The sequence below is a fragment of the Agaricus bisporus genome, assembly GCF_000300575.1.
Source record: "Agaricus bisporus var. bisporus H97 unplaced genomic scaffold AGABI2scaffold_9, whole genome shotgun sequence".
Classification (NCBI taxonomy): Eukaryota; Fungi; Basidiomycota; class Agaricomycetes; order Agaricales; family Agaricaceae; genus Agaricus; species Agaricus bisporus.
Genome location: NW_006267372.1, coordinates 134,051 through 146,634, shown reverse-complemented (window position 1 = coordinate 146,634; position 12,584 = coordinate 134,051). Strand labels below are relative to the sequence as shown.

General features: G+C 45.3%; 5 protein-coding genes across 5 annotated transcripts; 3 read left to right on the top strand and 2 right to left on the bottom strand.

Annotated features, from left to right (window-relative positions):
- Window positions 1-74: 74 nt before the first annotated feature.
- On the top strand, window positions 75-2,960 carry AGABI2DRAFT_120473 (hypothetical protein; the record flags this gene model as incomplete). Its single annotated transcript, XM_006463599.1, has 12 exons — window positions 75-774; window positions 840-1,145; window positions 1,195-1,328; window positions 1,389-1,508; window positions 1,557-1,650; window positions 1,708-1,749; window positions 1,814-1,917; window positions 2,313-2,391; window positions 2,443-2,488; window positions 2,535-2,707; window positions 2,761-2,802; window positions 2,851-2,960. The coding sequence occupies 12 exons, from the start codon at window positions 75-77 to the stop codon at window positions 2,958-2,960; spliced, it is 1,950 nt and encodes a 649-aa protein (XP_006463662.1).
- Window positions 2,961-3,494: 534 nt separating this feature from the next.
- On the bottom strand, window positions 3,495-4,258 carry AGABI2DRAFT_138001 (hypothetical protein). Its single transcript, XM_006463598.1, has 2 exons — window positions 3,963-4,258; window positions 3,495-3,907 (listed from the first exon to the last, which is right to left on the bottom strand). The coding sequence occupies exons 1-2, from the start codon at window positions 4,064-4,066 to the stop codon at window positions 3,544-3,546; spliced, it is 468 nt and encodes a 155-aa protein (XP_006463661.1). The 5' UTR covers window positions 4,067-4,258; the 3' UTR covers window positions 3,495-3,543.
- Window positions 4,259-6,260: 2,002 nt separating this feature from the next.
- On the top strand, window positions 6,261-8,653 carry AGABI2DRAFT_208525 (hypothetical protein; the record flags this gene model as incomplete). The annotated part of the gene is made up of 10 exons (XM_006463597.1): window positions 6,261-6,378; window positions 6,429-6,510; window positions 6,562-6,719; window positions 6,774-6,880; window positions 6,934-7,141; window positions 7,201-7,633; window positions 7,694-7,880; window positions 7,946-8,000; window positions 8,067-8,419; window positions 8,482-8,653. 10 exons carry the CDS (start codon window positions 6,261-6,263, stop codon window positions 8,566-8,568), a joined length of 1,788 nt encoding a protein of 595 aa, XP_006463660.1. The 3' UTR covers window positions 8,569-8,653.
- Window positions 8,654-8,881: 228 nt separating this feature from the next.
- On the top strand, window positions 8,882-10,161 carry AGABI2DRAFT_194417 (hypothetical protein). Its single transcript, XM_006463596.1, has 6 exons — window positions 8,882-8,916; window positions 8,996-9,211; window positions 9,262-9,391; window positions 9,444-9,532; window positions 9,595-9,699; window positions 9,753-10,161. Exons 2-6 carry the CDS (start codon window positions 9,096-9,098, stop codon window positions 10,018-10,020), a joined length of 708 nt encoding a protein of 235 aa, XP_006463659.1. The 5' UTR covers window positions 8,882-8,916; window positions 8,996-9,095; the 3' UTR covers window positions 10,021-10,161.
- Window positions 10,162-11,285: 1,124 nt separating this feature from the next.
- On the bottom strand, window positions 11,286-11,816 carry AGABI2DRAFT_194416 (hypothetical protein). The gene is made up of 4 exons (XM_006463595.1): window positions 11,788-11,816; window positions 11,571-11,732; window positions 11,506-11,520; window positions 11,286-11,453 (listed from the first exon to the last, which is right to left on the bottom strand). Exons 1-4 carry the CDS (start codon window positions 11,793-11,795, stop codon window positions 11,408-11,410), a joined length of 231 nt encoding a protein of 76 aa, XP_006463658.1. The 5' UTR covers window positions 11,796-11,816; the 3' UTR covers window positions 11,286-11,407.
- Window positions 11,817-12,584: the final 768 nt, after the last annotated feature.

The following is a 12,584-nucleotide window of genomic DNA, read 5'->3' as shown; positions in this document are numbered from 1 at the left end:
TATGCTGTGGGACAATAACAGGCGCCCAGGAGACTTCTGTCGACATCTACAACAAACTATCTACTTGGCACTACATGAGTCTCAATTCGATGCACTCCCGGCCCACTATTCCGTTACCCTCTCGCTCCAGCTCGCCTTCCTTCACTCAGAGTGGTGGGCAGGAGACGGCGGCAAAGCAAGTCGCAGCGGAGGTTTACAGAAACGTCTGGGACGAATTCTATCGATGGAAGACTGAGCGTAATGCGCAGACTCTACGGCAATTATGTGTCGAAATTCCGGACGTATATGAACGAGAAAGAGATCGATTGTCAATAGACGAGGCGGAGGATGATGATTGGGTATCGGATCACGACTATCCATCATCCTTTTCATCCTCTATAGACCCCGATGAGGCCCAAACCCTTAATTTCGACATGGCCTTCCTTTCATTCCGAGAGCCTACACTGGATAATTCGAGATTTCGAGTAACACGGTACGGACATATCCCAGAGGACTTGTTGGATGAACATTACGATGATTCTGAATTCGAAGTGGATTCATACGGTTTGTCCATCAGATCTGCGTTTCCTGGAGAATCTCCTGGTATAGACTCCACTTTTCGCCCGCATCCGAGATACTTTTCTTGTACCTCTGCTTCCCGTAACAAACCCGACACTGACTCGACAATCAAGTTGAATTTCTGCGCCTTTGAAGATGACCCTGCCTTCGATCTTCAGGGGGTCATTCTTTCTTTTGTGGACCTTGGATGGCAGACAGATTTTCTCGACCCAGATGGTGAGCTCTTGGCCGTTTTTTTTCGCTGGCAGCTCTAATTGAATTCCCATGACTCTTGAAAATAGTTGAAATGATTCAACTTGAAACCGTCCGGCAATTGCATTACCAAAAAGGCTTTTCCTTTGCCAAAGTAGACTCGCTGAGGATGTTTTCGGAATTGCGTGTCAACCATCAGAGTGGTTTGCTCTGGAACACATCTCAGCGCGATTTGCTCCGATGGCCAGGGATGTTACTTTCTGAGCTTCCCGAGCTAACACTCTCGGACTATGGTCATATGCCGCCCGACGAAGATCTTTCCGCTCACTTGAAAGTGGGTGTTACAAAATTCTGCCCTAATCTAAACTGCATAATACCACAATGCCAACTTCACGGTGAATCTACTATTTCTCTGTGTATTACTCTTGTCTGACAAATTAAAAGCTAAAACGGAGTATCCAGTATCAGATCCTAAACCGCCGCTCCTTACGTCCGAGGCTTTGTACTCCAAGAAAAAAGGAAGACCCTGTAGCGATTACTGCTTCTCATACCTCGACCTAACGAACGAATTCCAAGCTGTGAGTATGCAAGCCATTGAATTATTCTTGTAGCTATAGGTGTTTCTTTTTAATCTCCAGGAAGAAGATATCCATTGGGAGGATGAAGCTGATATCAAGACTTTAGACAGCATACTGCAGCTTGCACCTGATTCGTTACCATGCGACCTTGCGAGTATCATGCACATGAAGTGTCAAGATGTAAGGTCTACTTATCAGACCGCTTCTATGCGCTAACATATTATCTAGGTCTTTGTCTATCGCAGGCGCCTCTTCCCTGATACAAGTATTGATGAAAGCCCTAGCTTCGAAAGAACTAACCAATTAGGACAACATCAATTTGGTGAACTGGCTTCTTCAAATGATATGACGTGTTTCTGACGAGCTTGTCAGTTGACAGACCATCGCCGCACGATTTGTTTGAATGTGCTCACTTCACTCCGTAAGTGTTTTCAACGGAACCTTTGTGTAACGACAATGATATTTCTGTGTTTGAAAATTTTCAGTCTACCTCCCTGTAGGCACAAAGGGCCTTGTAGTCGTGATTCAGGATGTGAATGTTTCCTCGCCCGACATCATTGTGGACGGAATTGCTGTTGTGATCCGAAATGTACGTGTCTTGAAACCCCTCTGCAGCTGTTTTTGTTTTTACAGTAAGCCCATGTTAGGTGCTATTCGATGGAAGGGTTGTAGATGCGTTGACTCACGCAGCTGTTCCTCGACAACTTGCCCCTGTCGATTGACTGCCAGAGAGTGTGATCCTGAGTTATGTCGGAAGTGTTATGCAAGGTGAGCAGGATCTGTTTTCGTAGTGTAATATACTAACACCAAAATATCAGAGGCAAGTGTCTACTCGACGAACTCCGCAGCACTCGGCGGTAACTTTGTTTAGGGAAAAATGGCAAGAAATCATGCCGAAATGTGGATTCACAAAGGGCGGAATATCCGGTATGAATCTAAGCTTCGATTCTATTTTCGACGGAACCGTTACATATGTTTGGATAGCTTATTCAAATCAAGCAAGGTTCATGGGGCCTCGGTGCATTCACCCTTTCAAGTTTGCAAAAAGGACAGGCCATAGGGGGTAAGAGTCCCATGGTGCATTTGAATGAAGGCTGACCTGATGGTCGCGTAGAATATACTGGAAGAATACTTGCAAACGGAGAGGATAAAACAGTTCCGTAAGTGACACCCGTGCAGCGAAATCACATTTCTCAAACTTTCCAGTATAACGGATCACGTCAATCTCAATTATAAGTTTGATCTCAACAAAGGATTTATTATTGATTCAATGTATGTTGGGAATGAGATGCGGTATCTCAACCATATGGGTCCCAAAAGGAAAGAGGACAATACTAATGGCGCAACCCCTGAGGAAGAAGCTAATTGTCGGGGAAGAGGTGAGAAGTGGGTTATGATATTGGGCAAACTATCCACCCTGATAAAGAAATAGTGATATACGTCAACCGGGATCACCGAATCGTATTCTACACGGGTAGGTTTTACGTTTAAGCCTTCTATCGTGTTCTTCATTTCAGTCCAGAATGCAAAATTCCAGCCAATGCCGAGTTGTTCATTGATTATGGTATAAATTATTGGAATGCAAAAGACGATGAGGACAGTGGAGAGAAGCCGGAGATCTACTGGAGATAAGATAGATACGGAGAATTGGCGTGCACAGGGCATAGTCCAGAAAATATATCAGCTCTACGAGTTCCCATTGCTATCTTACCTACTAGAAAATGACAAAAAATAGATGCTTTCAAGAGTGGTAATGGTCTCGTAAAACGACGAGAGCGAGGAATATCACCGTCAAGACTGAAGTGAATTTTCTTCCACTTCCGCGCTTTTATCGACCTGGACTTTGAAAAATGGCATATACGAGTTCAGGACACACGGTGCTGATCATCATGCTTTCTCCAACTGTTCCAGCTAGTAGTCGAGATACCACTCGATGACAGTAAAAACGCATCCATATTCATATTTACCCCCGTATTAGCACCTCGGCTACCTTAATAATCTACGTCACGAAGGGAAAGTTTAAAAAGTCCAAAAAATACCAATGTCCCCTGAGCAAGAAAGGCGTAGACAACAGGATAAGGACCGGATGATACACCAAACTACCTATTAAAGTATAATCAATGAAAGGCAATTAATAAGGATTCAACGTGAACAAGTCTTCAATATGGCATAAGGTTTTAAAACGTTTCAACGCATTAATCGACCAAACTCAGCATTACCAACCCCACTCCTCATCCGAATCGAAATTGCCTTTTGCAAAGAGCGGCGGCGGAATTTGCCCTGCATGTATAGTAGGAGAGTGTGGTATTACGGGCTGTAAAACTGCAGCACCTAGTCTTGCAGTTTCGTCGTCGTCGTCATCTAACAATGATCCCGAGGAACTGGGATTGGGTGAAGCAGTAAGAGGTAACTTTAATGTCGAAGTTCCTCCAATCGAAGTATTGGTATCCGCCGATACGTGCCTGGTTCCATTGGCCATCGATTCATTGGCACCGGAATTAGGAGGTGTAAGTACATTCGCGATGGAGCTTGACATATCTGCTAGTAGCACCGACGCGCGTTTCTGATTCTTCGTGAACCTATCATCTGTTCAGACTTGTCCCACAACCAAATGAATGAGAGGGGGAAACCTACGTCGAGTTTTTCTGCAGTTTATCCCATTGTTTGCCAACGGTATCCATCCAAGAACCAACAGCAGGTGTCGTCGCACCACCTCCTTGACCGGGGATTGACGACATTGGGGCCAAACCTACGCCAGAATTTGGGCGGGGGCTAGCACCACTAACTCCATTTGCATCGTGGCCAAGGTGGGGAGAGGTGGACGACCTTCCTAATGGAGGTGATTTTTCAGGACTTGCACTTTTACGAGATTCAGAGGCAGGATACAACATCACGGAAGGAGAAAGGGAAGAAAAATCGAGGTGCTCGAGGTCCAATGTTCGAGCAACTTCGTGCGATTTCCTACGATGTACTTTCGAGGTTGTGGGTTGCACATCCGATGACCACTTCTCCCCCTCCGATAGAATATTTTCCTTCTGCTGCGGGAGCGCTTCGGGACGTAAACACAGATGTTTATGTTGAGACTGGCGATTCTGCTGGTGATGAAATTGAGGATTCGGGCTCATGATTGGTGAAGCTCCTGTGTCGCGTACCATTAGGATCTGGTTTTTAAAATCGTCACTCCCCGAATTGCTGTTGTTGTCACGTTCACGTTCCTCTACACCGCCTTTGACTATCTCATCACAGGACGACATTGACGACTGAGAAGACCGCGCAGTAGAGCGAGTCGTCGCGAACGTGGAAATCGAGGAGTTTGATTCCTCGGTGAAATGTGTTTTATAAATCAAGGAATGGGGCCGAGATCTCGAATTTTTTGGTATCGTTGTCGATGAGGCATAGGGTGCTGGCGCAGGTGCAGAGGTAGAGAATCCTGCGGCTAGGAGTCTGCTCATGCCCTCTCTTATACCTTCCAGGACAGCACTACTAGGATCGCTGTTATTCGCTGTTGCCGAATGCAAATCGCGTTCGAGACCTCTATTGACAATTCGCTCCCACTTGCGTTTTACTGTTATTGCACAGATATATGCGCGCATACATGGAGCATTCAGTCTGATGAACACATATAGACAAAAGGAGTACGCACGCTGAACTAGTTCCGCTTCGTGGACCGCAAGTTGAGACTTCAACTCAAGGCACTTCGATTCTTTTTGAGCTATGAACCGCAAAAGATCTGCATGTCTAGAAAATACGTTCTCGTAAGTCTGGTTGGTCTGTATCGGAATTTAAAGTGGCACACTTTTCAGTCAGTGTCAAGGGGGGCCGTTCTCTGTTGGGTGTGTTTGAAAGACCTGGTGTCGACGCTGACGCGACAGGTAATGATACGGTGCTCGTCCGGTCCCCCTTTCTCGTCCAGGAGTCCTCACGACTTCCATTGGATACCAAACCCTCCTGCAATGCCCCAAGAGAAATTCTCCGTTCAGGCGACCCACGAATCGGAGTCTTTACAGAATCAGGTGAAAAGTAACCGATCGAGGACTGCCGCCTTGCAGCCTTCGTCTCTGCAGTGATGCTGGGAGACCGTAAAGGATTGCGGGTTGGCATGGTGTCGGAAAATCGTTTTGGATGGCGAAAACTAGAGGACGGCGACGGTAAAGAGAAGGCATCGTTAGTCGGCGTCGGTGTCGTAGCTAAGGTCGCCAGCTGAAGGGGCCGTGGAGTATGGTTTGCCATCGTTGTAAAGACAGAATGTTGTGGTAATAATGTGGTCGCACGCGACCGCGACAGCTCCGATCATTGATCAAAGCCGCATTGATCAGCCTCCTAAGCCGAACCTTGGAACAAACCACAGTAATCCCTGACTTGTAAGCAATTTCATGCTCTTGGTTTGAATTACTAGAATGACTCGGTTGAATCTGTAAATGCGGACGATAATGCCCACAGTTTCGTGAGATGAAATATCCGCCGTCAGCCCCATCGTGAGATGAATGGAGTGGTCATATCAACAAGCCCAGGTAGAGTTCGTCGCCTGTGATAAAATGCCTCCAATGATCTAAATAACAAAGTTTATAGGTGGCTTCCATCCATTTTCTCTATTAGCTTCCTACGGGGCCGTCACGTTAAAATTAGTCGTGGGGATAACCCATGTATCATGAGCCCTAGTACGTTATCAACTTTCCTAAGTCATAGGTATTGGGAGCCAACGACCACCATAAGTCCGCGTCCTTCCGCTGAATATAGTTTGTTATACTCATGCCTTTGATTCTCAGCAACTTCGAACATGGAGTTCTGGAAGCATTCTTCATCTACAAATGAGCCAGATGACCCGCGGAATTATCGCCAAATAGGATCACCACGTAAACGCTCTCTACGCCATAAATGAGAAAGTGGGGCGATACAATTCACTCAGTGATGCCAACTCACCAGAGCGGGATGATGCTCGGTTTCATTATTCTGGCGTTTTTCTCATCTTTTGTTGAATGTGCCACCTGGAACTCTCTAAACGACGTCCCAAATATCAACCGCCGTAATTGGGACTTTATCATTGCCGGAGGTAGGTCCCGTCACTATGTATCTAGTCGCGTTAACAACAAAGTCAACAAGGCGGAACGGCGGGATCGGTTCTGGCGAGTAGGTTATCAGAAAACTCAAAGTTCAACGTTTTAGTCCTTGAGGCTGGACCAACGTAGGTCACTCCGTCATTTATCCTGACACCTATTGCTTACAAATTCTCAAGAAATGAGGATGCCCTCATGTCTATGGTACCAGGTCTCCAAGGTAAACTCGCACGTACCCAATACGACTGGAACTACACCACTGTTCAAATGCCTGGCTACAATAATCGATCCATTAATTATCAAAGAGGCCATATACTCGGTGGAAGTAGCTCCGTCAGTAAGTAACTCGCATTTTTCATGATAAAAGCAGTATCTCATAAGGATACTTTAGATGGTATGGTATTTACTCGAGGCGCTGCTTCAGACTATGATCGCTGGGCCCGAGTTACGGGCGATCCAGGATGGAGTTGGGATAGTCTCCAACCTTATATTAAACGAGTATGTTCATCTTGAGAATGAAATTGAAAGCAGAACCTCACGTTTATCCAAAGCAAGAGAGATTTCAACCTCCGGTCGATGACCACAACACGACGGGGCAATTCGATCCATCTGTCCACAGTTTAACCGGCATGGTTCCTATCAGTATCTCCGGCTTTCAACACCCCACCGTCGACTCTATCACTTTACAAGCCACGAAAGAATTGGGAGGGGAATTCAAATTTAATTTAGACATGAATTCAGGGTCACCTCTTGGTATCGGTCAGTGTTCTTTATCATTGGCTGACTAACGAAAGGTTTAAAAAAACTTCTCATATTAGGATGGCTTCAAACGACTATCGGACATGACGGAACTCGTAGCAGTGCTGCTACGTCCTACCTCCCGCCTCACATCCAATCTCGGAAAAACCTTGACATCGTCCTCAACACCATCGTCACTCGTGTTTTACCCGAAAAATCAGGAGACCCATCCTCTAGAAACACGATTCGTACAGTCGAATTATGCCCTCGTGATGACCCATCCGCCATGACTGTCTTGACTGCTTCTAAAGAAGTAATCCTATCAGCCGGATCAATTGGTTCTCCGCATATCCTTCTGAGTTCTGGTATCGGCGATGTCAATGACTTGAATGCTCTCGAGATTCCTGTCATTCTTAACAACCCGAGTGTTGGACGGAACATGACTGATCATCCATCTTTGAACAACGTCTCTTTTGGACTTAGTGAACCTATTGATCTAGGCCCTTGGGCAAAGTGATTCGAGCACTATCAATTTTACTCTATACTGATTCTGGTTCTTTTTTCTTTAAACAGTCTCGACGCTGATCCAGATCTACAAGCTCAAGCCTTGGAATTGTGGCAAAAGAATAAGACCGGACCGTTCACGGCTCTTGTTAAATATGACCATTTTGGTTGGATCCGCGTGCCTGATATACTACTAGAAGAATTTGAGGATCCTTCATCTGGACCTGAAGCTGGCCATACTGAATTACTCATTGGGGTACGTTGCACGTTTCGCTGTCGTTCCCGTGTTTTTAAAGTAAAAAACCGGATGTATGTTCGCAGTCTCCCTCAGGAAAATTTTATGACATTCGACTTCGTGTGAGCACACCAGCATCTCGTGGGTACATTCTTCACTGTATGAAACAGCCTTTAACTAAACAATCCTTTTCATTTCGCTCACCAGGCGGATCGATATCTCTCCGTTCCTCCAATCCCCTTGACGCACCAATTATCGATCCAAATTTCCTTTCTCACCCATTTGATATCGTGGCTATGCGAGAAGGTATCCGCGCTGCTCAACGTTTTGTTGCTTCACCCGCCTTTTCTGAAAATGGTGTAACCGGTCTTCTCCCACCGTGGAACGGTGCTGTGAGTGACTCCGAAATAGAAGAAGTTATAAGGGACATCGCCGTTACTGCTTGGCATCCTATAGGTACTGCTGCGATGTCTCCCGAGAACGCCGATTGGGGTGTGGTGGATCCGGATTTGAGGGTTAAAGGTGTAGATGGGTTGAGAATTATTGATGCGTCTATTATGGTATGTGTTTCTGTTGTTGAATTGCAAGTTCTTTTTTTAATCAAACGACGGGGAACAAAAAGCCGCATATTCCTTGCGCGCATACACAAACTCCGGTTTACCTCATCGCGGAAAGAGCATCTGACCTGATTAAAGAAGCGTGGAGTTGAACCATTTTTGAGATAAGGATAAACAGATTTGGCTGAATGTTAGGGATGAATAAATCTAGCCAAGCATTCATTGATTGATACTTGTATAGTTATAGGACTTTTGAGAATATCACCAATATTGGAATGTCCTGAAGTTCGTAGTCAGAAGAACGAGAACTTGAATGCAGTTACTCATTCGAACAAGCGCCTTAATATATTTTGACTTTGGGTGAGGTCATATTTGATGGCCGAGGAAGCTAATTAATACTGATTGAAATCGGATCATGATATAACAATGAACGAGACGACGAGAACTGAGATATGCACTTTTGCTCGACGTCGGTTTGGATCTTTACCGCTGGACATCAGGTGACGCCTTTGACGTTGACGCGTTGACGGCTTATTGATCTTTATTGTCATTTGTCCGCGTCACTTCGCCTACCACCAGGCTAAAGTTCAAGATTCTCCATCTTGAGAGCTCATAATTCTCAGAACAACACCATTCGTTCAACAGATACGAAGATCAACTGCAAACAAATAGGACAGTCATGAGTGGAACTGGTCCTATAAGTCAACCCTTCAACTTCAGAACCGACTCTGAGCCAGCAAAGGCGGTGCGAAAGCTCGTCGACGTATACGAACCGAGTACCTGGAACAAGGCATGGCAAGTACTCCAACGTTCGAGTTCCATATCAGATTAAACAATTCCAAAAGGGAGGCGAGCGTAACACCTTGGGATGCGGGAGAATTCCAACCGCCACTTAAAGAAGTCATCGAAACTAATATTGACGGGATACAATGGCCGAATCAAACAGGCAAAGCCCTTGTTCCAGGATGTGGTACCGTAAGTCGCTTTAAACACTAGTCGGCGTTGCCGTGAATAACTTTTGCACAAGGGATATGATGCTGTCTATCTCGCGTCTACCCTTGGAGTCCATGCCATAGGCCTTGATTCGTCAGAGATTGCCGTTGATAAGGCTAGCGCGTGCGTCTCGTTTCTGAACTTCTTCCCGCAAAAATCAATGATTCTGTTGTGGATAATCACAGTTCCGTGAACGATAGGCCCCTTACCAAGGGAAAAGCAACATTCGAGCTAGCCGATTTTTTCAAATACTCATCCAATGAAGGTTTTGATCTTGTTTACGATTATACGTGAGGAATCTATTTCCACCATGAACTTGAAGTCAAAACAACTATTTTGCTAGGTTTTTCGTTGCTATACCGCCTTCCCGTCGAAATGAGTGGGGAGCAAAGATGGCGGAACTAATCAAACCTGGAGGATACCTCATAACGCTGATCTTCCCAATTGATCCCAAGTCTGATGTGGGACCACCCTTCTATGTCCGTCCAGAGCATTATGACGAGCCGCTTTCTTCCAACTTCGAGAAAGTCATTGAAAGAATTCCGGAAACCTCTCGGGAAAGTCACAAAGGACGTGAGAGAGTGGCAGTTTGGAGAAGGAAAGCCGAGTAATAGATGTATCTCCGCAAAGGCGTCTGCAAATGCTTATCCGTGCCCAATTTTGATATTGTAATTATCCCATAGAGCACTTGAGCAACCCAATGCGAGGATGGCATACAATAGGAAATACTCTTTCTGATTGGTATTTGTGTGCTTTTACGAAAACTTTTCTTTTTCAAAATATTCCCTTGAACAACATTTCAAAGCATGAAAGAAATAAACAATAAGACGATCTGAGAAAGTGATTGTTTCCCCGGGAAGTATGCCCCTTCTGGCTCTAAATCTTTCGTCGATTCTCCAAACCTCGTATCTTACGATTACTATAATCGTCAAATCGAAACCTCTTGCAAACAGGTAAGCTTGACGTATTCTTCACTCAATGAATTCAGCGACGCGAAATTCTCCGCGGAAACGCTGGCTAGAGCGGGCCAAAGATGTCGCATAAATGGGTGTAGAATGTTGCTTGGTGCGTTCCACTGTCTGATGGAAGGATGAGAAGGCACAAAATTGAACGTTAACTTTGACGTGGAAATACGCTTCAAGTGAGTTGTTTGTTATACGAGAAAGATTTATTAACCATAGTAACACCAGTCATTTGTAAGTTCGTAACAACTTCAAGCGGCTTTACCACGGGCGAGGTACACATGTCTTGAAATCCGACCGCCACTTGGAACCTCTGGAGTTAGTGGCTCAACCAATTAATCATGAGGGCTTTGCATGAGTGTATAACGCTGTGTACTCACATCCGCATTCCTTAACTCTTTCACCGGTGTAATAGGAGGATATCCGGCCACCTCCTAGTGATTAGACCATGCAGGAAAGCTTTAACACTTTATACGACTCGACCATGGACACCATCGATGCTGGGCGTGGACGCTCTCAACTTGCGAACTTCCTAAGACTTAGGTGGTGGACTCATATCCATTCCAATATGTCCCGAGTAAATAAAGCTTCCTGAGATATATTTTCATTCATCCCTGGTTTATAGCCCAGCGGAGGACGAGCGTATTGGTGGTAGAAATTCTTTCAGGATTGCTGGCGCGTCAACCGTTTTTAGCAGTACCATCCTACAACATGGTTAGTGTCAAGTGTATTCATGAGGATACCTTTACACACCTCATGCTGATACAAAATCAGTGGTACATCATGCGTTGAGCAGACTATTGACCCTGCCCAAGAAAGAAAAAGGTTTTGGAACGTCAAGAACACACACCAGGTATTTAACCTTTTCCCTTTTGAAGACGGATAATTGGAGAACAACACGCGAACGCAGGATTGCGAAGGCCTTAAAGCAAGAACAATTATACGTGTATTGCGGTCCTACGTCTAGGCTAAAATGCGTGGGTGTCCTATCATGTGGCAGGACCCCAACCAATTACAGGGAGATGCATTGGACGTTTCAGTGGTTGCTCTCTTTCTCGGCTTCCTCAACGAACTTTCGGATGCTGGAAATGGTATGAGTACACAGTAGACGAGTTTCTTTGACAAGTCACTCACAATTCCTCTTCCTCACTGGAGGTCTGGTCAGACTCGGCCGCAAGAGTATAGAGAGAGGAACGTACTTTGAACTGGCTTTAATAGGAATAGAGGCTTTCGCCTGTTGCGTTGTTTGTGGTGCTTCAGACTTGCTACCACCGCGTGACATGATAATACTTCCACCGATTGCGGTGAGAAGAGTACCTAGAGCGAGATGCTCGTTTTTGATGGCGCGTCCAAAGATAACGCTAGAACTCTGTATCAGCTGTGATAATTTCAATATGCCCTAAGACAAGGGCTCACTAGCTCATGATGAAGGAGGAAACAAAATAAAGAGTGTTTGTGTCCCTGGTTGTTTCTTCCGTGTACTTCCGCATGACCGTGGGAATATTGATCACTTATTTCAGGTTCGCCTGATGATGAGATGCAAGCTTCCATAGCTTGTCACTCGCAGTAATACTTGGCCATAGCTAAGAGAATTTCAAATAGTGTGTCATCAAATCGGATGCATCCACAAAAGCACAATGATTTACTGTTATGTCTATTGAACAAGTTGTGAGAGTTGTTTGTCAAGCTGCACCGGATTCACGTTTTCGAGCCATAGGCTCGTCAAGCCTTCCAGCAATGCAGATGCCTACCATCAAACCGACCCGTGGATATTTTAGCCGGCTCATAGGCCGACTTTCACCTGGGATATCAGTCTCTGTTGATTACAATAAGTTAAGTGTGCGATCTATAATGTCCCTTGTGGTGTAGCGGCTCCTAGGCCGATAGTGATCTTATCTAGGAATAATTTCATCGTCAATGGAAGTATATAAGGTGAGTCGCTGTTTTGCCTTTATAAAATCGAACCACAGACATGAAACATACTTTCTGGATCCAATGGACTCGATCGCACCTCGCCGTTCACGAATCACGCCAAGTAATTGAAAACATACCTTGATTGGATCCCTTTCACAGGAAGCAATTGCGCGTTTATATATAACACACCATTCACTTCGTTCAACCCGTACTTAGTGATAATGCAGTATTCCCAAAATCTGCTTCAAGAACAGTCTGCCTATAATTACTTCGGTCACTCGGTCGAAAGGTGGCTACTA

Excerpts from the sequence above, each read along its gene's own strand:
- AGABI2DRAFT_194417 (XM_006463596.1), top strand. The coding sequence starts at position 9,096 with ATGAGTGGAACTGGTCCTATAAGTCAACCCTTCAACTTCAGAACCGAC. Across the intron at positions 9,212-9,261 it reads AGTACCTGGAACAAGGCATG|GGAGGCGAGCGTAACACCTT; the intron begins GCAAGTACTCCA and ends CAATTCCAAAAG. Across the intron at positions 9,392-9,443 it reads TTGTTCCAGGATGTGGTACC|GGATATGATGCTGTCTATCT; the intron begins GTAAGTCGCTTT and ends CTTTTGCACAAG.
- AGABI2DRAFT_138001 (XM_006463598.1), bottom strand. The coding sequence starts at position 4,066 with ATGTCGTCAATCCCCGGTCAAGGAGGTGGTGCGACGACACCTGCTGTT. Across the intron at positions 3,908-3,962 it reads AAACTGCAGAAAAACTCGAC|GTTCACGAAGAATCAGAAAC; the intron begins GTAGGTTTCCCC and ends AACAGATGATAG.